Source organism: Populus nigra, chromosome 5 (assembly GCF_951802175.1).
Source record: "Populus nigra chromosome 5, ddPopNigr1.1, whole genome shotgun sequence".
Classification (NCBI taxonomy): Eukaryota; Viridiplantae; Streptophyta; class Magnoliopsida; order Malpighiales; family Salicaceae; genus Populus; species Populus nigra.
Window position 1 is genome coordinate 1027748 of NC_084856.1, and position 22485 is coordinate 1050232.

General features: G+C 33.8%; 3 protein-coding genes and 1 pseudogene across 9 annotated transcripts; 2 read left to right on the forward strand and 2 right to left on the reverse strand.

The window, feature by feature from the left end:
* Positions 1 to 70: 70 nt before the first annotated feature.
* Positions 71 to 3721, forward strand: LOC133693758 (uncharacterized). Of its 7 annotated transcripts, XM_062115047.1 has the most exons (6): positions 71 to 295; positions 449 to 497; positions 578 to 676; positions 1308 to 1378; positions 1468 to 1541; positions 2043 to 2430. In XM_062115047.1, the coding sequence occupies exons 3-6, from the start codon at positions 581 to 583 to the stop codon at positions 2180 to 2182; spliced, it is 381 nt and encodes a 126-aa protein (XP_061971031.1). In that variant the 5' UTR covers positions 71 to 295; positions 449 to 497; positions 578 to 580; the 3' UTR covers positions 2183 to 2430. The 7 variants fall into 7 exon arrangements, 4 of the variants coding, with proteins under 4 accessions (XP_061971031.1, XP_061971030.1, XP_061971029.1 ...); XR_009842178.1 differs by adding an exon at positions 2905 to 3721 and having other exon boundaries at positions 71 to 676; positions 2043 to 2260; XM_062115046.1 differs by having other exon boundaries at positions 71 to 497.
* Positions 2998 to 4137, reverse strand: LOC133693756 (UPF0496 protein At1g20180-like). Its single transcript, XM_062115043.1, has one exon. The coding sequence runs from the start codon at positions 4033 to 4035 to the stop codon at positions 2998 to 3000; it is 1038 nt and encodes a 345-aa protein (XP_061971027.1). The 5' UTR covers positions 4036 to 4137.
* Positions 4138 to 7673: 3536 nt separating this feature from the next.
* On the reverse strand, positions 7674 to 10050 carry LOC133694212 (probable aquaporin PIP2-8; annotated as a pseudogene).
* Positions 10051 to 15068: 5018 nt separating this feature from the next.
* On the forward strand, positions 15069 to 20653 carry LOC133694642 (la-related protein 1B-like). Its single transcript, XM_062116258.1, has 6 exons — positions 15069 to 15644; positions 15856 to 16438; positions 16519 to 16654; positions 16774 to 16864; positions 19683 to 19754; positions 19967 to 20653. The coding sequence occupies exons 1-6, from the start codon at positions 15267 to 15269 to the stop codon at positions 20213 to 20215; spliced, it is 1509 nt and encodes a 502-aa protein (XP_061972242.1). The 5' UTR covers positions 15069 to 15266; the 3' UTR covers positions 20216 to 20653.
* The last annotated feature ends 1832 nt before the right edge of the window (positions 20654 to 22485 follow it).

Consider the following 22485-nt stretch of genomic DNA (forward strand, 5'->3'; position numbering starts at 1 on the left):
AATTTTTATCTAGTCATGGCGTACATATACCTTACTACTCAAATTCATTTAATATAGCAAGGCTCGCTACATCACGAACTAATGATCTGGTAACCCACAGAGCAATACGGTTAGGTTTCATCTGGGCCAATTAGAGAGTTTGAGGTAAATTCTCAAATATTAGCAGCCCACACATGAGGTAGTTTTAGGAAAATTCTCAAATATTAGCAACCCAATTTAAAACCAAGAACTAAAACAGGTTGTTGAACAGAAGAAGACGAAGAAGAGTTGCATCAGCTGCTTTTACCTGACATTTGTGATCTTTCTATCACTCCTCCATCTTCTGTTCAAACCAATTTCGTCTCCTACTTCGTTCCAGGCTTCTGCTTTCTTTTTCTTTTTCTTTTTGCTTGATTGATGATGCTTAACAAAGCAAATACTTTTCTTAATTTGTTGAATTTTGGATCAGATTTTGTGAAGCCAGGACACGACCAGTACGTTTATAGACATGCCATTGGGTACTATTTTAATTCTTTTGTTAAAATATATGTGGGGTTTTGATTAATTGTTTATGTATTGTTTTTGTGATGAAAAAAAGGTTATGTGTTTGGCTCCGACCCATGTGGCTTTTAAGGACGCAGGAGGAATCACGGCTGTTGATTTCAATGTTGGAAAGTCTGATCGTAGTGGCATTAAGGTCACTGGAAAGCGAAAAAAAGTCCATTCTTTGTTGGTTTTAGCCTTCTTTATTGTATAACAATTAAGCAATTTTCCTTAGAATTGAGCAGGTGGTGTGAAGAAATTGGCAATAGCTAGACAATTAAAAGCTCTATGATTAGTAGCTTGGTTGGTTTCTTATAAGCTAGCTTTTGAGTTGGTGGGGATAACTGAATTTACATTACTAACATGGTTGCAAGCATCAAGCTTTGTTTGTTAGGGCTTTCAGGACATTTTAGTTGCTTAGTGATCAAGGGTGGAAGTTCACCATCCAATTTGGCTTTATCTGAGTCATATACTGGAACAATCAGAGGATCAGTTTGAAAAATCAGTTGGATTCCACTTCTTTTAGTGGCATTGTTTCTTTTTGTGCACATTGGTTTTGTGGCTTTCATATCATCGGAAGCACAATTGGCCAGTTTAACATAACTGGGCTATGAAATCTGAGCTGATTGCATTGAGAGGTAACTTTGACTGCTTCGAGGGCAAGGATTTCTACAGATTAGTCAGATTTCTGTTTTGTAATGATGCATTTAGGATCAGGAGTTGATTTGTTTTCTTATGTTCTCATTTAGCCAACTTTTACTAACAATAGAGAGCATCTTTTGCAGAATGCACAACACTTTGAGTCTGACACTGCTCTGTGTAAAGTTTGCACCCAGAGCGATTCTTATATTGTCAGGTACAACTGTTTTTCAGTTTCATACCCCCTCCTCCCTTCGTTCCTTCTTTTTAATATTGGAGTTGAAATTTGTCATTGACTTCTGACAGATGTTGTGTTAAAGGCTCTCTGTTGGAAGTGAATGACAGACTAATCAAACATTCAAAATTTGCTGAATTCTTCAGTAAGTATTTCTTTTCCATGCTTACCAAATGTCAGATGCAAGTGTCTATACGTGTTTGGTGCTTTTTAAAAATGTTTTTCTCTTGAAAATGCATCAAAATATTTTTTTTTCAGATTTGTTTTTCATTTTTGATGTCAACACATCAAAATCATTGGAAAACACTAAAAAGAACATCAATTTAATGATTTTTCAAGGCAAACGTACTTTTGAAACACGTCCAAATGCAATTGAAAACTCAAACAAACACATAGATAGGATCTCGTTATTGAATTAGTGATCAACGAGGACAATACTTTTAGGCAGTAATTTTCATATCAGCCTCTAAAATCTCCCATTCCGAAACATATCATCACCCCCTTGAGAAATTAACTTGCTGATTGGTGAGAATCAATTCTTGTCACTAATTAGATCTCATATCTTCTCTTTCATCTGATGGTTCCGTTTTTAGCATGTAATAGTGGTTTGGCAACCCACATTGATGATTTCATCTGTTGTTGGCAGACAGGGAAGGGTACATTGCCATTATCATGCCCAAGCCAGCAGATTGTCTGAAGGTCAAAGCTTCATTGTTGGGCCTTGAAGAATACAAGAAACTGGAGAAAATAGCTGAGCTATTTGGGATGCTTGGAAAAGTTTTATAGACTTCGAGAATAACAAGGAATTCAAGCTTCATTTGGAATTCCTCCAGCCAGCAATTCTTTGATGGGCCTCACCCCCAGGTTAATTTCCTAACCAATTAGGTGAATTGTAATACTTCTCCTTACTGTATCTAGTTCTTATCTTGTCATTTTTGTTTCTCGACAAATAGAATAAGAAACAGAACAGTATCAGATTATGCTTTTTTTGCTAATACGAGTAAGAATAGGTGAGTTAAATTTTTACCTTAAAATTCCCTTTGTGATATTGAATGTTGAGGTCTGTGTTATGCAAGTGGCACAATGTCGTGTGGATGAGTTATGCTACCTATTGGGGCAGACCTAGGATGTCAAGAAAACTGCTTTTTTTTTGCCATAGAGCATGTTGTGTTGCAAGAGAGCTGTGCTTGCAAATTTTTTGATGATTACTCTTAATTTATGATATCAAAATATTCACTTCAGGAAAACCTGACAAAGATGGGATGCTTACTATGCAAATAAGTTCTGACCAGGGAAGAAAGCTAAATATATGCATAAACATTACAGTCAATGCTGGGTAGAGGGACTGTATATTAATGGTATATCTTGTCAATATAAACTGCTGGAAGTTGGGTAATATGCAGGGAGACTATAATTAATGAATGGTAATCTGGACATATACAGGGTTGAAGTTAACATTAGAAGTGATAAATAAATCATGGGTTAATTGGATGTGCCTTGTAATCTAGGTAAGCTCAGCGTAGGGAGAAGCAATTTCTATCTGGAGCCTGTATTGTAACACCAAAGATCACCTCCTGCCACTATCTCTCCAAATATTTTCATCATCCTTGTAAGATCTTTTGTTGATGATCATCAGCTCTACTATTCTCGGGTGCAGCCATTATCTCGTCCATAACAAGCCTTCTGGATCTATTTATGGTATGAAAACACAGGTAGATGTGTTGCTCGAGTTCTTCTAGCTGCTCCAGATAGCACAAGTCGTGAGTGTGAAATTCTTTCACGACCTCTTTCAACAGTTCAGGTTTTTTATTCCTTACACACATATCAGCAAGAGCTTTACGGCGTGCTACCTCATCGAATAACCTCCTCACGAGTCTACTCATGGTATCAAAATCTTTGATCAATATGTAAGTTCCTTTGGCTGCAAGATCTAGCTGTGCACCAAGTCTTTTTTCAAGCAAGCTTGTCTCAAGCCCCCGATGAACCAACTTGATTTGCTTTCTGAATACATACAACGAGCAACCCATTATTCCTGGTGCAGCCACAATGCCAACTATGCCATGGATTGCAATTACAAGCAAGGCAATTAGAACTGCAGTATGTGATATGACAAGACACCCTCCTCCAACCTTCATGCATATCCTTCTGAACTTTGCTTTCCTCGTAATCTTTCTCTGTTCTGAATTCAATCCATGGAGCAACACCAAGTTGTTATCATGAAAATCATTGAATTTTACAGTGGTAGAAAACATCGATAATGGATTTTCAAGCACTGCATACGCAGCAAGCTCTCTAAACATTGCGATGCAAATCTTATCTGAATAATCTGCAGAATCTCGCACCCTTTTGCTTAACTTGATTACCCTTCTAATTTTCTTATAATTAGCACGTGTTTGCTGGATGCATTGAAGAAGCAAATCGCAAATATGACATGCTTCTGATCTGGCTTCAAAGTAATCAATCAGAAAGTGATGAAACCTCAAGCTTTCTATCATCTCTCTCAGGGTCGCTTGCTGCTGTGGTTCAAACAAATAATCAGAGAGATGGAGATAGAAAGGAAGAGATGAGGACGGTGAGGTGACTTTGTCAACTCCATCAACGCGTCTTTTTCTTAGCTGGTCCTGAATCTTGCTCCACATTTCCACATAAGACTTCGTCCTGAAAGCTTCCTTGTATTCTTCATTAACGTTCAACTTGTTGCTTAAGCTGCTAGCTCGTTCCTTGGGAGATCTTCCTAAACCAGAAAACAAACATCAATCACTCAAAAAAAGAAGAAAAGAAATAAGAACTCAAGTTCTTGATAGCACCATAAAAAAATTAACTAAATCAAAACTAGAAAGCTTATGAACACCTCCTTAAAAAAACACTAGCATAATTTAAAGATTTTTCCAAAATATACATGGGATTTTGACAAGAACTCATGTTTGAGAAGGACAAGATGATGTTGAAACACACCTGCCCTTGAAAAGGTAGATTTTAACTTATCCCACAAAAGCTTTGTCATGTTGATCAACTTTCTTCTCTTTTCGGTTTCTTGACATAGATTAAAGCATGTAGTTGCACATATATAGGCAGCAATTTGAGTTTGAAACAAAGAGATACGAGGGATAAAGAAAGTCCAGATGGCTGTAAATGGCAACACCTCACACGATAACATCCCTCACACGTTATGTATACCTTACGTGTAATGCCTTGGGACAAAGCTTCTGTAAGCAGAAACAGTGTTGGCAATATCGGTTGTCTTCGGAATTTCTCATACGTTGTATGATAATTAATTAACATGGAATAAATTGTGTATAATCATTATTATCGTTTCCCTTTTTCGTGGAACCAATTATGACTCAGTCTTAATTTTAAATGTGCGATTTATCGTAATATCAACCGGATATCTATCAATTAACTTGAGGATGCTACGTGCTCGCTCTGGTGATTGCCGCCTACAAATTATCAAATAAACGCTGTTTTGAATATGAACGTTATACTGTTCTATATTTTTGTTTTTACTCGAAATTTTCAGGGTGTTAAAGTATTTAAGATAAGGGATTTGGTATGTAGTGCTGTAAATAATATAATTTGAGTTTTTTTTAAGTAAAAATATTTAAACTTTTTTTTAGTATTTATATAAAAAAACTTTAATCTAAACTAATAATCAACTAGAAAGGATAGGATACTCACATGTATAAGGTTCAATTGAGTAAAAGAAAAACTTTTATTTCCCCGTATACGAGGCAATACCCGTACTTTGTTGTCTTTATTTTATTTCTATTCTTCCTCCATTGTTTTGTTACTAATATATTGTTGTTAAATTTGGATTGACTTGGGTTGCTAAACCAACATGTCAATCACTTTTTTATTATTAAAATATTATTTATTTTATTTTATTTTTTATTAAAAAAACTCTTAAGTGTTGATATATTAATTCGGTCAGAGTTTTATCAAGTTAATTAAATCTCTAAAAATTTTAAGGAGTCAATGTATTTTTCATTTTCAACTTAAAATTTTATTTATTCAGATAGTAATCAAGTCAGTTAAATTGGATTTAAATTTTAATAATTATTAATTTATTCTTTCCAAGATAATGTTATTTGTCTTAAAATATTCGTCTACCAATTTATAGCAATTCCCTTTTACTTTTACTTTCACTTTCTTTCGTTTGCTTAATTGCTTGGGGTTTAAATTTGTAATTTCCAGCTACCATCCAAAGTATTTGAAAAATCTTTTGATATACAATTAAATTTTTATAAATAAATATCATTTAAACATAAAAAATTATTAATTAATAAAGATATTATCTAAACTTTAAATTTAAGTTAGGATCGAACAAAATATTATTTAATTAATATTATTAATTTATTAACCATTAATTTATCAAGGTTATATATATATAATCTCTCGAACAAAAAACTTGATCATCTTTACTGTGGAGAATCTTGATTCTGTGCATATATATTTGTACCATCCCATAAGCATATGATCGAAGATCCAGCATGATTTTCTATACTTATTTTGGTCTACGCGGTATCTTTAAGTAATGGTCACCGGTTTTTTGGTATCATTAAAATAAAGGCGTGTAAAATTATTTTTTATATATAGTTTTTTTGATTGATTAATATATTAATGTTCAAAATATATTTTAAAAAATAAAAAAATATATTATTTTAATATATTTTTAAATAAAAAATAATTATAATTACCGGATACCCAAACCAACCAATTATATGACTTCAGTTCTCAGGAGTAAAAGCATTTATACGGTGCGTAGCGTGTTTCCTCGAAGAAACTTTTTGCAAATATATTATTTAAGATGCAAAGGGACTCGACAAAGATTCCCATTTCATAAAAATATTATTTAAGCCCCCTGAATCCCTGATAGATTAATTAATACTGTCATGTAAGTTGAGATAGCAAAAAAAAAAACAAATATTATATATATCATGTAGTAATATTTGTTTATTAATTAATGATTGTTTTAAAAATATTAATAATACATGATTTATAGAGCGAGAAAGATTGTACTTGAGACATTAATTGGAGTATTTTAAAGTTGATAACATTATGAAATATTGTAAAATGTGTCAACTATTTTAGAGTATAATTATCATAATGATTATCATAATAAATTAAGTAATTTCTTAATACTCTTTCTGAAAAATAGATTATTGAAATTGATCAATACCAATAATCTTTGTATAATAAAGAAAGATAGCTAAAAGTGATAGTAAAAAATAAAATATAGTATGTTTTTGTGTTTTAATAATTCTTATTATAATTTCTACGGGTGATTATTATTAATAGTACCTCCATATATGTTTGTTTTGAATCAATTATTTAGTTTTTTTTAATTAAGAATACTTTAATTATCAAATAAACGGTTTTATTTATCTCCTTTTTTTTTAGAACATCGTTAAATTTTTTGTTTGTCTTATACTAAATTTCTAACACCCTCAAATAGAGACTAATTAATTGTTGTGGATTAGTTGCTAATCATACTTTTTCTCTAAATTTGGGAGTTCATAACGTCTCTTCAATCCCCCAGTTGTTCTTCCTTCATTCTTCGATAAGGAAAAGAAGAGGACAAGCTTGAGGAGCAGGCGGCACGCTCATTTGGTGAACTAGCTACAAGTTGATCCCTAACATGGTTACACATCATCACACTTGTGCCAAAGTAATTTAGGCAGCTTCTTGTTCTCTCCACATTATTCACGTTTAGTGGGCAAAATGACGTTTGCGAACTTTATCTGATATTAAAGCCTCCAAATTTACCTGCCGAAACTGAATGGTAGCACACGATCTGGTTGCTTTTTGAGCCGCAATTTGCCTTAGAGCTCCAAGACATTCTTGCTTTCACTCCAAGGCATCTTGCAACCTGACAGAATTAAGATTTGAGCTAGCTTTAATATGTGACATTAAAAGATGGCAACGTAGCTTGTTTGTTTCCAAGTAATTATGCAATTTCTTCCCAGCAAGGGTGATTCATATGCATGAAATGGGGGTTTATCCAGAATTTGGAAACCTCCCATTGATTATTCATTCTCTAATCATTGTAGGTCATGATACTGAGAATTAGCGATCTGGAAATAATTGTTGGGTCGTATTTGATTGTGGTATGGAGACTCAAACAATTATCGATTGAGATCAACACTTTCTGTATACTCCACAGCAAGTGTTGATCCAATGGAGATTTTGTTTTTGTGTACAGCAGCAAGGCCAATAAGGTGAGCGAAATAGACATTCACAGAAGGCTTTAGCACGTCCTCTTGGGGTTCGTAGTGAACGATCACAAAGCTTGACGATGCAGTGCTGCAGCTACTGCTCCTAAAAATGGCCAAAACAATCTATTCGCACTTCCTAAAGCAAATTTAAGTTATGAGGGGACAAGACAAATTTAGCCAAATTTAAATTACAAGCCTGATCATTCCAGGCTTTTTCATTGTTATATATAACAGCTAGCAGCCTCAAAGCTTCGAGCTGGGTTGATTCCAGTTCCTGTTATGGGGATGGTGGCTAAATGCACCATAAATCCTGCAAACCCAATTGGCAAAGGTGACAAAACCCGAACAGCGTAATACAATTGTCCACCAAAACACAAGTGTATATATCAAGAATATTGATCAGTAACCATCTAGGTGGTGGCCTAGTGGTAAGAGCTTGGGACTAAGGGGTTTGCTCCCTCTTAGGTCTCAGGTTCAAACCCTATGGCTGCTCATATGATGGCCACTGGAGGCTTACATGGTCGTTAACTTCAGGACCCGTGGGATTAGTCGAGGTGCGCGCAAGCTGGCCCGGACACCCACGATAATCAAAAAAAAAAAAAAAAAAAAAAAAAGAATATTGATCAGTAAAATATATATTTTTTGGCAATTATAAGCTAATAATACTTACAGGAACGTGAGAAAAACGTGCACTACGCTTAGGATCAGTAGCAGAAAATACAGTGTAGACTAATACAAAAGTCCCAATAAATGCCTAAAGCAGTTCCTTAGTGTGTAGGAGCCACCAGATTAGCACCACCTCTTTCTGCTTTATAGAAGTCTTCCATATATGCCTTGACCAAACCCACTCCACCTGTTGCTCCCAGGCATTGAGCCACCATATAATCCACCTGCTCGTATCAATGATACCTTTCTTTGCTAGGAACAGACAGAATGTCACGGCTGGATTAACATGATCCCCTGTGATATACCAAGAAACTCACTTCAGAAATTTAATTATAGCTTAAATAAATAAAGGGAAGAGAATCTGTGCAGTGTTTGGACCTGAACGAGGATAGATATCATGCCACCAAAAGACCATGCAATGCCTAATTAAAGGCCAACACCATTACAGGGGCCAGCTTCCTTATTGCAGCCAATTACGGTGGAAATAGTGACAGAGGAAGAGAAGGGATGCAAATGAGGTTTGCAGTAATAGCTCTATAAAAGGACCATAGAACCGAGCTCTTCAGGGTGGAAAAAGTGGTGCTGATGGTGGTTCGACATGGTCTCTTACTTGCTGAGATACTTCTCCTTCTTCGATCATCACATCCTAAAGATCCTTCCAAGTGTAAATTTTTAAGATTAAGCTCTTCTTTTATTCTGCAATTGTTCTTGTTTTCTCACTGAACTATACTGTAAAAGACTAAAATTTATGTGAGAGTTGAGGAAGCACATGCTTCGAATAAAAGAACAAACGGACTAGTTTATATGCTGTTAACAGGACTATGGATTCTGTCTGGTCACTGATGTGGCTGGGGATTGCTGGCCAAGGATTTGATTAGTTTGTAATGGATAATCATTCATCAATGGTAGGATTCTGGGCTCGCAATGCAATTCCAAGACAGGCTGGATTTTTCCTCGCTTAAAGCCAATCGTATGGTTCTCTACGAGCTAACACCCCACTCCATTTGTTAGTTGGAAGCTTAATTAATTATCTCTTGAAACTTGGAATTTGATTTCTGGTTGGCTATTGGGTGTGGTAGTTACCAATAAAAATTTTCATCCTCCCGGATCACATTATATTTCTGTTAAGGTGGGTGACCAAATCTCTCAATCCTCTGAGCCCTTGTCATGCTACCAGTTGCAGATCTCTTGCCTGCGAAAATTGCACAAAGAGGAAAGCAAAGGAGCAAGACCCTTGTTTACCCTTTCATATTTGATCATATATGTATCATTTAAGCTTCGAAAAATTAGAGAAGAGATTGCACATCAATTACCTAATATCAGAGGAAAAGCTGGCGGCTCAATCGGCTTGTCTGATGCCCCCAGGACTGCTACTTTGAGTAATTCTAGCATTGCCCCCCGAGAAAGCTGAGCTGACACTGTATCCACAATAAAATCTAGACTTCTCCTAGCTGCCCGTCACCAACACACACACACACGTAACAAACCTGCAGTTTTGGGCATGAGTGCTGCTATAAAATCATCAGCTACCGGGCGGTCTTTGGCCTCTTTTTCTTTGGCATAAGTACTGATGACAGTTACGTGGCGACCAAATGCCTTGCCAAACTTCACAGCTACATGTCCAAGACCTCGAGGACCCACTGCTCCTACCCTTTTTCCTGGTGTGTCGGCCAAGTTGCTATCCTTGAAAGGATGAATGCAGTAGTTCATGCACAGAGTAGGGGCGCTGTTGCATCCATCGGCAGGTTTTTTGGTATCCGCACCACATACCTTCATGTCGAAATTCTACATGTTAAGAAAATGCATTTTCATTTTTCACAGATGTTAACAATTTTCAATTACTTAAGTGACTGAGTTAACTTTTTGGTTTGGTTAAGATTTTTTATGAATAAAAATTATCTTAAAAGATTAAAACTTTTAATATCTTAAAATATAGATATATAGATTTCTTAGTATTAACCTACTTAAAATTCAAGAACAAATATCTTCATTACTTGAATTTAAAGATGTATTTGGGATTGTAATAGCGGTTACGGTTCAAAGTGTTTTTTGCTTAGAAATATATCAAAATAATATTTTTTTTATTTTTAATATTAACACATTAAACGATTTGAAAATATAAAAAAATAATAATTTTAATAACAAAAAAAATCAAAATTTAAGGGAACGTGGTTTGCACCGCGTTCCCAAACAGACCCTAAAAGCTCTTTTAAATCATTTATTGCCCTTACATTAACTCAAGTTAACTCATGTTAACCCGATTCATTTCTAGGATTTGCCCTGGATCGACCTCTCAGTTAAATTTTAAAACTATGATAATAACTATTTTTATTTTTATATGTTTTAGTTGGATAATTTTAAAATTGAGAGTTTTTTACTATGATATTTTAGGAATGAAAAACAAAAAATATTATCTTGAAGACATTTTTTCTTTGTACATTTTCTTTTGGATATATATAAAATCACTCTAAAATTATCACATAAACAATTTTTTTTATATATATATTTTTTTATTTAGTCAACCAAAGGCATATTTGTTTCTATTGTTTCCATCATTTAAGTTTTAGAAGAGCAATGAAACACTACCTTAAAATTAAGTCTCACTAAATATTCTAAAATAAAAAACTTTAATTAAAAATATATAATTTTTAATTTTTAAAAAACTAACACGTCCTTAAACTGGGTGGCATAAAATTGATTCTTGACAGGCATTGCTTGGAACAGTACACCACTGGATCAATTCAATTCCTATTTTCCTTTTCAAATCTAACCGAAAGATTCTCTAAGACTTGCTTGAGAATCCACACTTCTCCACGAAGTAATTGGAAAGGGACTGCCGTGAATCCACAGCCCTTCGATACTTAAGCAAAAAGTAATTGGAAATTGGATCCATCGGCTGGAACCGTTGTTTTAGCAGCATTATTAGGTAATATTGTTTTTAAAAGTATTTTTTATTAGAAAATGTATTAAATTAATATTTTTTTATTGTTTAAAAATTATTTTTAATATTATCACATTAAAATATATAATTTAAAAATATCAAAAAAAATTAATTTAATTTTTTTTTAATTTTTTAAATATTTTTAAAATAGAAAAATAAACAAAATAGTGGTAGGTATGGTACTATACATGCCCAGGGATGTGAGCAGGTGTCCATCACTTTAATATGACATTGCTTTAATGGACTCTTTTTTCCCCCAACAAATTTACCCAAAATCCGATTGCTGTTAGCAAACATAAGAGACGGATATATAAAGGATAATAGGAATATTTAAAAAAAATGATAAAAATTCATTCAAAAAATATAAAAATATATATTTATTTTATGTTTTTGTACGTATTTTCCGAAGACTTTTTCCCAAACCTCTTGAGAAAATGGCGAGATCTCGTAAGATTATATACTGTTTTTTGAAACTATCATAGCCAAAAGGTCGCCAGGGACCGCAAGTGGGCACCCGTTTTCGGAAGTGATCCAAAAGTATTCATTCAAGATCATCTTAATATTTTGGGTATGGCCGCTCAACCGGGATCGTGTCAAAGTTTGTAGCATAATTATCGGAAGGACTTTATCAAGTCATCGGGTTTTAGATTACATGGATTAATTTAGTTTAATTTAAAAATATTTAAAAAATATTTAATATTTTAATATTTTATATAAAAAAATTAAAAAAATAATACATGTGAATATAAATTATATATGTTATAAATAATAAAATTTAAAATATTATTTCAAAAGACTTTTTATCCCACATTGAAAAAATATAACTTTTTTTCTTATGAACATAAAATATATATACTAAATAGTTTCAAATCTCACATTGAAAAATTAACTTTTTTCTTATGAACATAGAGTATATATACTAAATGGTTTCAAATCTTACATTGAAAACGTAAAATATTCTTCTAGTATTTATATAATAAACTTTGAAAAGGGTTAATAACCAACTAAAAAATATATAAAAAGGGGGTCTTTGGCTATGAGAAAAAACACATTTGAAAAAAAGGATATTAACTAGGTTTTGCCAGGTTTTTACTTATCCCAGTCTTTTGCCTTATTTGGACAGGCCATCGGGTCTTGGGTCTACCTGTAAGGTCTGTCCGAGTTTAATAACTAAGGTTTGTAGTGCGTGTGTTGAATTATAGTATAGAATACTTTTTAAAAGTATATTTTACTTTAAAATATATTAAAATAATTTTTAAATTTTTATTTTTATTTTTTACATCAGTATATTGAAATTATCAGAAAGCACTGAAATAATATTTATTTAATATTTTTTCAAGACAAATGTACTTTTAAAATGCATCTAAACCTAAATAAAAATATAATATTAAACAAACACGTAAACATCTCAAACACTAAAAAATGAGAAATTTTAGAATGAAATAATTTATTTATTTTTACCTCATTGGGATATTAGAAGTAATAATTATAAAAATTATAGTGCCGAATATTTATTGATAACTGAGTTTTCAGTGATTAAATACTGAAAGTTTATTTATTTTTATAAAATTGCCAACTTATATCTAAAAATCAAAATTGATGTACGATAAATATCATGTTGCTTCAGAGGTCATCTATTTTTTAGTTAGATTATCGATGATGTCCCAAAAAATTCAAGTAGTCTAGGAATAGGGCTTCCAGGTTGGATAATCAGTTAATCAATTTGTCCTAACAATCTCGTCCATTGTCTCCAGCCAGGGTGGTTAATAGCTTATACTTTGTGCTTAGTAGGCCAATGTGACTTGTGGTTAGTACCTATAAAATGTTTTATTTGGTGGAAGTAGGGATTTTCTGAAGATAAAGTCAATAACTTTGTAGAGAAAAAAAATAAAATGATATTTTAGAGAGATAGACTTTGAAAATATATATGCTAAAACTATTGAGAATGAAAAGATTATAAAACTTTGTTATGAAGGTGTCATGATGTATTTATAGCCCATGAGTTTTGTCCTTATGTGAAAACGAGAGTTTGAAGTGTAATTTTATCCTTGTGATATTTTAAGTTGTATTTTACTTAAAATAATATATACTATATCAATATAAAATATTGAGAAACCCCCATGAGATCCCAAAAAAATTCTCTGGTGAGGGTTAAGCTCATGCAAGGTGCCCGAGCCCATTATATGTGAAAGTGAGTCCAAATTACCATGGAGGTGACAACCCGAGCCCACGAGAGGTGAAAGTAGGTCCGGACGTATAGCCTGAACCCAAACATACTATGCTCAAGCGTGACAGCTCAAGCCTATGAAAGGTGAAAGAGGGTCTAAGTGTCTACTTGGACCCAAATATGCTGGGCTCGAATGTGACAGCCTTAGCCCACGAGAGGTGAAAAGCGGGTCTAAACACACTACCTGAACCCAAACACGCTGGGCTCAAACATGACAGCCCAACCTGCAATGGGTGAAAGTGGGCTGGGCGCACCACTTGGATGCGAACACGCTGAGTTCGGATATATTAGAGGTGATAAAGGGGTCTAGGCACATTGTCGAGACCTAAGCATATTGGGCTCGAGGCACGCTCCCAGCCCCAAGCACATAGGGCTCGAACATGGAAGCTCGAGTTTACGGGGGTGCTGGAGGGCATGTCCATGTAAGGCATGCAAGCTTCTTGCCCGAGCTCATGCTCTCTAAGGAGTTGGGCTTAGGTTACCACGCTCAAGCTCACTCTTTTTGGACCTTTTATTGTTGTACCCTGGGCTTAAGATACCAAACCTAAGCTTAATAATTGTTTTTGTTAGGTCTATTTCCAAGAAAATTTTTGGATTAATTTTATAGGGTTTCATGGGTTCATTTTATTTGAATTCATTCATCATCATTTTGGTCAAGTAAAAAAAAAAGAAAAGAAAAAGAAGAAGAAGAAAAGTTAGTTCTCCCTTCCATGATAACGGCTCTTTGTGATTCTTCAAGGTCAATAACACAATTTTTTTTTTACTTTTCATCATTGCAATATTGATTAATTAAAATAAAAAAAGTTGGAAAAAAAAGTTTCTACAATTTAATTTTTGAAATCTTAAGTTAATAAAATCAATTAAAAAATAAGTCACATTTAAAACTTTTGGGAATTGGTGCAGACTGATTGTCATAGGTTGGAAGAAGTTGTATTTTTTTTTTTACCAAGGAAAACCTGATTTAATTGCAATTTGAATTGTAAATCATGCTTGAATGTTGTTGGATCAATCTTTGTTACTTAACCCATCTTTGGTTATTTTAGGTAATGTTTGGTCTTCGAAACATAAGAGATAAAAACAATGGGATCAGAGATAATACATTTTCTTACTATTTCTATAATTCATCTAAAAAATTGTTCTATTTATTTTATATATTTTTTTAAAATCTTAGAATAAGATAACAATTTAATTTAAAGCTAATTAATTAATATATTTTTACAATTAATTTACTTGATAGATAGATAATGAATAAGATACATATATTATCAAATCAACTCAAAAATAAACTTAAATAATCTAACATATATAGATTTATATCATATAAACATATGTATAATATTTACATTTTCTGAATAAAATAAAACGTATTCATATTTCAATATATATTAAATATTTATACTAGTAATTTATTTTACATTAAATAATAAATAGTGGTAGAATAATGAATTTTTATACATATTTAAATATAAATATCCAATTTGTTTATGTGTTGATAGACAATGAGTACAATAAGAAAACCTATTTCTGAGTCCCCATTGTCAGATGCCCTACATAAAACCCTAACAAGCAAGGAAAACACAAAGGTCTATTTTAGTAATTTCACAATATATAAGATACTTTCTCTAATTGTATTGTCTGCGTCTCTTTCACAAACGAAACCAAAGCCACAGCAACAAAAGCACGAAGGTGGAGAGAAACCTGTTCGGCTTTCCTCACGGTCTCATTCCTAAATTTCTCAGGAAAAAAAAGCCCAACCTTTTTCCAAATATTTTTTTAATTAATCCGAGTAAAATTATTCGAATCCGCAAGAACCCTATTTTTTGAATGGTTTACACGGTGGATTCATCAAATTCTCCACGATTTCCAAGGGACGGCGTGAGAAGTTCTCAAAGGAGAGAGAAGTCGTCATCTCCAAAATCAGAAACCGTAAGCGGTGAGGCTGAATCGATCAATTCTATGCTGGAGCAATCGAATGATTGGGCGGCGATTGAGAGTTCGGACAGTAAAAAGGGCAATGCAGGTAAGGCAAAGAAGCCGGCTTGGAACAAACCAACATCGAATGGTGTAGCTGAGATTACTAGTCCTGTTATGGATGCAACTTCATGGCCTGCTTTATCTGAATCCACTAAGCCTTCTCCAAAACCATCGCCTGCTGAATCATCCTCGAAGATTGTCTCTGATGGATCAATACCCACTTCTCAGGTTCTGGGTTTTTACCTGTTTCTTTTATTTTTGATAAAATTTAGGGAACAAAGACGAAAAGAACGTTTTTTTATTTTGTTTTGTTTGCGTTAGTGAAATAGATAGTAGCCCGGTGTGGGCTCATTAGATTTATGGATAATAAAAGAGAATTAAATTTTTGTAGTTTTGAAGAGAGTTTAATTGAATTTTGTTTCCATGTGTTGTGTATTAGGGACCGGTGATAGCGAATTCACCTAAGAAGCAAGGTAATAGTAATGCAAAATCTATCTCGGCAACAAACCATACAATGCCAGTTCGGCAAAGGCCTGTGAGGCGTGGCAGTGGTGGTAGTAGTGGAAGTAGTTCAGGAGGTGGACATTCACAAAACAGTTTTACTCACCCTCCACCGCCGCCGCCACCACCACCATTTCCTATATTTCCAATGCCACCCAATGGTTTTACTAATCTGGTACCAGCTATGCCAGATCAATCTCCCAGAGAAACTCTATACAGAGGGAATAACTGGGAACCTAGACCAATTGGGGGTTTTGTTCCTCCGCCGCCTGTGGTAAGTGAACACCGACGCCCCTCACGAAGAGGCAACTTTGGCCAGCCACCTGGAGATGGTTCCCACCGTAATAATTATGTTGGCAGACGTGAACAGGACCGTGGACATCATGGAAATTCAAGAGATGTTCATGTGCAGCAACAGAGAGCTCCTACAAGGGGATTTCCTCGGCCTTCACCGCAAAATAGTGGTACATTTATTCCTCCCCAGTCTGTGAGACCATTTGCAAATCCCATGGGTTATCATGGTAAGCTCCTCTCTCCTTTTTCAATGGACACCTGTTTTGTTTTATTGTGGATTGGCAACTACGATTCATTTCTCTTTCAGATATGCTATTTATTCCGCCTCCAATAACCTTGGAACCTTATCCGGTTGTGCCACACATGCAATCACCAACAATGCTGATGCCTATTCCTCAACCTCTACCTTTATTGTTACTAAATCAGATAGAATACTATTTCAGGTATCATCATATTAGCGAGTGTCTTATAAGGGCAACTTTTAAGCTTCATAAGATCTCTCTCTTCTATAGCTTCTTGAAAACTCAACTAAGAACTCCAATTGTGGTTTGCTTGTTTGCAGCGATATGAATTTATCAAAAGATGGTTTCTTAAAGTCAAAGATGGATGATGAAGGTTGGGTTCCTGTTACTTTAATAGCGGGCTTTAATCGAGTAAGTGAACACTGATTGATGAGCTTAAGGGTCACGATCTTTGTCCTTGGGTCCATTTATGCCATATGATAAGTTTAATTTTGTCTATCTTCTCTTATATGACACGTTGTCCTATTTAAAATTCCCTGATTGTAAAACACCATCCAATTTAAGGGGAACTTGATAGTTCTTGTTTGTTCATTTTCTGGAAACTTTTCACTCTACCATTGAAAATTAGCCAGGCCTTTCTGATCTGATTATAAAATTTAAAGTCTTAATTTTAAAAATTAACAAGCTTGAGAAAGTCCTGGAAAACATTGAAGATCTAGATTCTTGAATTGATGGATATTAATAAAATTATGTAAAACCCAAGATATTGCTGTTAAAAGATATGGACTTTGTGCATGAAAGAGTTCCTAGATCAATCTTTCATGCATTAAGTTCTCTTAGTATAATTTTTTTTTGGCTTTACAATTCATCTGTCATGCAGTTATATACCCTTTTATTTTAAATCTTACAATTTTTTATGTAATTTCTGCTTCTATCCCTGTTGCTGAGTTGAAGACGGTGATTATCTACTTTCACTAGATTTTTCCTTTTGTTTTCCTTGACATATACTCTCCTTATGGTTATTGATGAGCGTGTTTCACCACAACCCTGGACTAATTTTTTAATTGTTTTTTCATCAATGTGTTGTTGAAGCAGTATCTTGGGTGTTTATTTCTTTGTGATTGTATTGCTTGTAGTGGCTAAAGCTGATCAAACTAGGTTCTGCCAATGATAGTTTATAGAACTCAATTCATCTCGATATATATATATAGTTTCCATTGATCTCCATCAATTTCTTTGTTCCCTTTCATTCTTTCCACTTTCTTGAACTGTGGTGCTGGAACTCTGCCTTTGTAATATGAACAAACAGTGGTCTGGGTTATTTATTCACTTAGCAGCATCTTAGTTGCATCTTTCAATAAGACTTAATGATGTGGAGGTGTGGTAGGTTCATCAAAATCAAGGTGTGTTTGGAAAAGTGAGAAATTATTCTTTACTGTTCTGTGTAATGCTACTACATTGATTTTTCTCCTGATTTATATATATCAGGTGCTGATTTTCTGGGAATATCTAGGCAATAGAATCAGATACTTTTCATGACTGATCTTATATATCATATAATTGGCTATCAATTGTTGTGCCAACCAACCTCAAGAGGCAGGTTGTTATATATGGCATTGGATATAATTGCCATTTAGGGCATGGGAGTAGAATTGTGGAATGGATTGCTGGATTATGGGGAGCAACCGGTGTTTGGTCATTAGTAATGACTGAGATTGCTCAGTAAATTCTCTCCAATTCTCTGCTCACCAAAAGTTTTGAATGCAAGTGTAACTAGCTTCCTGTTGGGAAATGGAGTTAAAAGAGATTTCTGATGGTCATTATAATCCAATTAAAAGAAATATAAAGGAAAATGGGAAGGATAACTGCTGTATTGAATTACTTGTGTAAATCAATTCCCTGTGGTGATTTTAAGAATTGGAATTAGTTTGTTATGACATGTTAAATGTTGAGCAAAAGATGGCTAATGGTTAGGATTTTGGCAAAATATAGAGAGCTTTTAAGGTTCATGAATAGATGGAGTGTGTACTATCCAAGTAAGTGTTTTTGAGCTATATTATGCTATAAGAAGTGCTTCATCTTGTAGCTTTAAACTCGCTAATACTTCCTGCTTCCCAATTCATTTGCTTCATGCTTTCAGTCAATTGGCCATTGGTGTTTTTTCCCTTAACATTGGGGTTGAAGCATGATGACATGGATTGAGGTGCCTTTTGAAGCTGGAAATTTTTTTAGCACTCACCCATATTGGGCATTTCCTAGCTAAGATCATTTGGGAGTTATCTTTTAAACTTTTGTAAATGTGAGGTTGATACTAGTTGTTCCATCCTCTTGCATCGTCGTTTGACCTTTGTGACCCGGTCCTTTGTAATTCACAGGTCATGAGCTTGAGATGTTCTTTGATCAGAGGTTGAACTTGGTGCTTGTTATCTTCAATATTGTACACTTCACCAATCCTACCTCTCTTCCTTGTCTTTTTTTTGGCTGTCTTATGGGGAATACTGAAATGGATGTATTATGGGGCATTCTGTGTTGTGATGTCCTTGTTGATGTTTGCCTGGTCTTTTAAGAGTATCATTCATTGTGATCCTACGTTGAGAAACTGTAGATAATTTTTATGTGGTATCATGGGCCATAACTGATTTGTTTTTCATTTGTTGACATGGAAGACTCTGAAAATGCAAGATATGGTTTGTATAAGAGAATAATTTGTTGTGACTGAACTTAAAACATTCTTTGTCTGGTTCCTCGTATTATGCCCCTTTCCTGTATGAACTTGAACTGTTCAGCTTTTAGAACCAGCTGTTCAACTTTTGTATACTTTTTTGGAGTTTCTTAATTCACTAAAGAGATCATTTATTTGTGCTGATCTTTGACGACAGCAATCTGTTCGAGTGGGGTTTTATGGTGACAGTCCTCTTAAGTTGTCCTGCTTTATATACCTTGACCTGTCAGGGATATTTCTTTGCAGTAACTTCCTGCTAATAGGTGGTAGTTATATTATTATCAAATTTGTGGTTTTCTGCGCTATTATATCTAGCCTTGATATTTTCTCAAAACAGTGTGGGGATTGTGTCTGAATAAAAAATTAACCATGATTTGCTTTTAGATCCAATTCGTATTTTATTTCATCATTTCTGAATAAAAAATTGTTCATTTTGAATTTAGATTTACTTCATAATAGATGGTTATGATTGCAAACCAACTTTATTTTATGCCCATGCTTCTGCAGGTTAGGATTATGACAAACAACATCCAGTTTATATTGGAGTGCTTGAGGACTTCAACTTTGCTTGAAGTACAGGTACCTTCATTTTAATCCATTAATATTTAACTTAACCATCTGATGAATCTGGCAATATTGTACTTGAAATTTGTTAATGTTGATTGCAAAGTGTCTAATATTTGAATTGATCGTGATTTAGCATGCAAGAAGTGCCTTTGCCATTATTTAAGATTTAAATTGATATCATTTTCTACTGTTTGATTTGAATGTAATATTGAAATTTAATCCAGGATGACAAAGTGAGGAGGCGTAATGATTGGATGAATTGGCTGCCTAGTTCTACAATGCCGCGCACTGATTTGGGCTTTCAGTCCTCTGGTGTATCAAGTTCTGATACTCTGACAACATCGTTTCAAAAGATCTCAATGGAGGATGTGGCTGCTGACCAAGATAGCACAACAGCTAAGACATGTGAGTTAACTATCCAGGCAGGAATCTCTCATCAGGAGGGTGCTGCAGGCACCAGTTCAAGCTTTTGAACTGAAACGATCATTCTATGCTACCACCGAATATGCAATCATTTTAAAAAGTAGTACACATGTTTCTCTGGACGGAAGGGGAATGTTCCCCGGAAGGTGAGGAGCAGCGCCTTTAGTTTTACCTTTTCAATTGTCGTGCCTGGTTTTGACAGAGTTTGACAAGGCGCATTGCGCGTAGAGCAAAACAAAATAAGAAATATATAGATATTTATTTTAGGATGGTAACTTAGCAGTTTATAAGATTTTTGGTTCCTGTATAGCCTGGTTTTGGTGTGGATGATTTCCCTCCCTTTCTTTTCTTTATTATTTTTTTTTCATTTTTTGGTAGCAGTGGTCAGTCACACCCATTATGGCGAGAATTCTGGCTATTCTCTCTCCACTACCAAGCAGCCTGCTATAACACCCATTTTCTTGCTAATGAACTTGATTTATAGTGCATTTTACGTGGTTGGTGTGATGTTTTTGCCTCTTGATATATTCCCCAGTTATAGGCATGGGTTGTATCTACAGTTCAAAACCCACATACTTTTTCCAGTATGGAAAATTTGCAGGGAGCCTGCTGCATGGTTGGCACTGGCACACAAGGGATGGAAGGAGGCCCGCTCCATGTCCAGACTGCCGTCCCACCTCCATGTAAGACGAGCGTGTCTGCAGTAGCAGATCCTTTTAGAGACGGGGAGGGCAGCAGCCTCCCCTAGGATTTTTAATTTTTAATTTCCAATATTTGTGCATTTAATTCCTTTTAGTTTTCATATTATTCAACTCAGTCCTTGCATCCCAAAATCTACTCGCAACTGGATACTTGATTTCGATTTTTTCTTCATTTCTTCAAAGCTAAAAGTCTATGTTCACGTGCATAGATATATAACAAACATATTAGTTTCAAGCAACAAGATACTCATTTTTCAAAATAGTTTTTCCTTTTTCCAATTAAAATTTAAAAGTAATATTTGTACACTCAAGCGTGTAAGACGATCATAATCATAACAAAAAATTGATAATTTAACTTATTGATCTTCTATTTATATGATTAGAATTAAGTGCTAACTCAAGCTTGGCACTATATTACTATATTTCTAGTCATATTCTTGACTTTCCTAAATTCTTGTTCAGGATCCACCACTGCATGCCTCGTCCTATTCTTGTGTGCTTGCCAAAAGCTCCAACAATAGTCTTAAAATTACGAAGATGTATGGTTGAAACTATAATTTGTTCTAATAATAATTTTAAAAGTATCTGATTAATTTATATATGTCATAGTTTTGTATGAGTACCGCAAAAATCTCTTTTGAAACCTTGATTGCAAAAAAGATAGATAATTTATATATTTTTTTAAATCTACTAATTCAAATTATAACTTTAAAAATTATTATAGTATCAAACACGCATTAAGTGGAATTTTGATTAATCATCCTCGTTATGAAAATAGTTATCCTTTTAAAAATTTAAAAATAGTTATCCTTCTAAAAATTTAAAAGAATTGTCGTGATAGTAACCATGATAACTACAACATTTTTACGGTTTTTTCTTCCATTGCTTGATGTTACCATGAATTTTGTAAATATTAATTAATTTCCTTTAATTGAGTTTCATAAATAAAAGTGTAGTGATTGATTTATTTTTTTTAACAAAAAAAAAAGTAAGGTCACTAATAACTTATTCAGTATATGACTCCTTTCAAGAATTGTGATGTGACCGTATAAGTGATTGAGTAGTGTACTATCACAAATTTTTTACATGATTTGGGTCATATATAATTTATTTTTTGAAATATTGTAAACAAAAATAACTTATTTTTGTATAAAACCAATGCTGATTAAGTTGACTTTATAGGTTAACCTACAATCAATTTAAAACCTGGAAAAAACCTAGTTTAATTTGTATTTTTTTTAAAATAATATCATTTAACTTAAAAAAATATTGAAATAATCAAGTTAATCCAAGTAACTCATAATAAGAAATGAAAGGTTTTATTACTAATCCTAGAAAGGTGATTATATACCTAGAAAAACCTGAAGAAGAAGAATAATCACTCCATTGACTCCAAAACTAAATTTATAATTTTATTATACATCAAAATATGAAATGCCTAAAAGACCATTAACCGAAGCTAAATAATTTGTTACTAATTTTATTATACATCAACATTATATTTTACAACAAAACCTCTAAACAATTATCAAATAACAAATTAACTAAAAAAAACATGATAAATAGGTTTTTTTAAGTAAAATTATCATTTTACTATTACCACCGACGATGAATAAAAA

Bases quoted from the DNA above. Each gene is read 5' to 3' on its own strand.
- LOC133693758 (XM_062115044.1), top strand. From the start codon at position 551: ATGTATTGTTTTTGTGATGAAAAAAAGGTTATGTGTTTGGCTCCGACC. The intron at 1,379-1,467 runs GTACAACTGTTT...GACTTCTGACAG, and splicing joins AGCGATTCTTATATTGTCAG to ATGTTGTGTTAAAGGCTCTC. The intron at 1,542-2,042 runs GTAAGTATTTCT...TGTTGTTGGCAG, and splicing joins AAAATTTGCTGAATTCTTCA to ACAGGGAAGGGTACATTGCC.
- LOC133693756 (XM_062115043.1), bottom strand. From the start codon at position 4,035: ATGTGGAGCAAGATTCAGGACCAGCTAAGAAAAAGACGCGTTGATGGA.
- LOC133694642 (XM_062116258.1), top strand. From the start codon at position 15,267: ATGGTTTACACGGTGGATTCATCAAATTCTCCACGATTTCCAAGGGAC. The intron at 15,645-15,855 runs GTTCTGGGTTTT...GTTGTGTATTAG, and splicing joins GATCAATACCCACTTCTCAG to GGACCGGTGATAGCGAATTC. The intron at 19,755-19,966 runs GTACCTTCATTT...AATTTAATCCAG, and splicing joins CAACTTTGCTTGAAGTACAG to GATGACAAAGTGAGGAGGCG.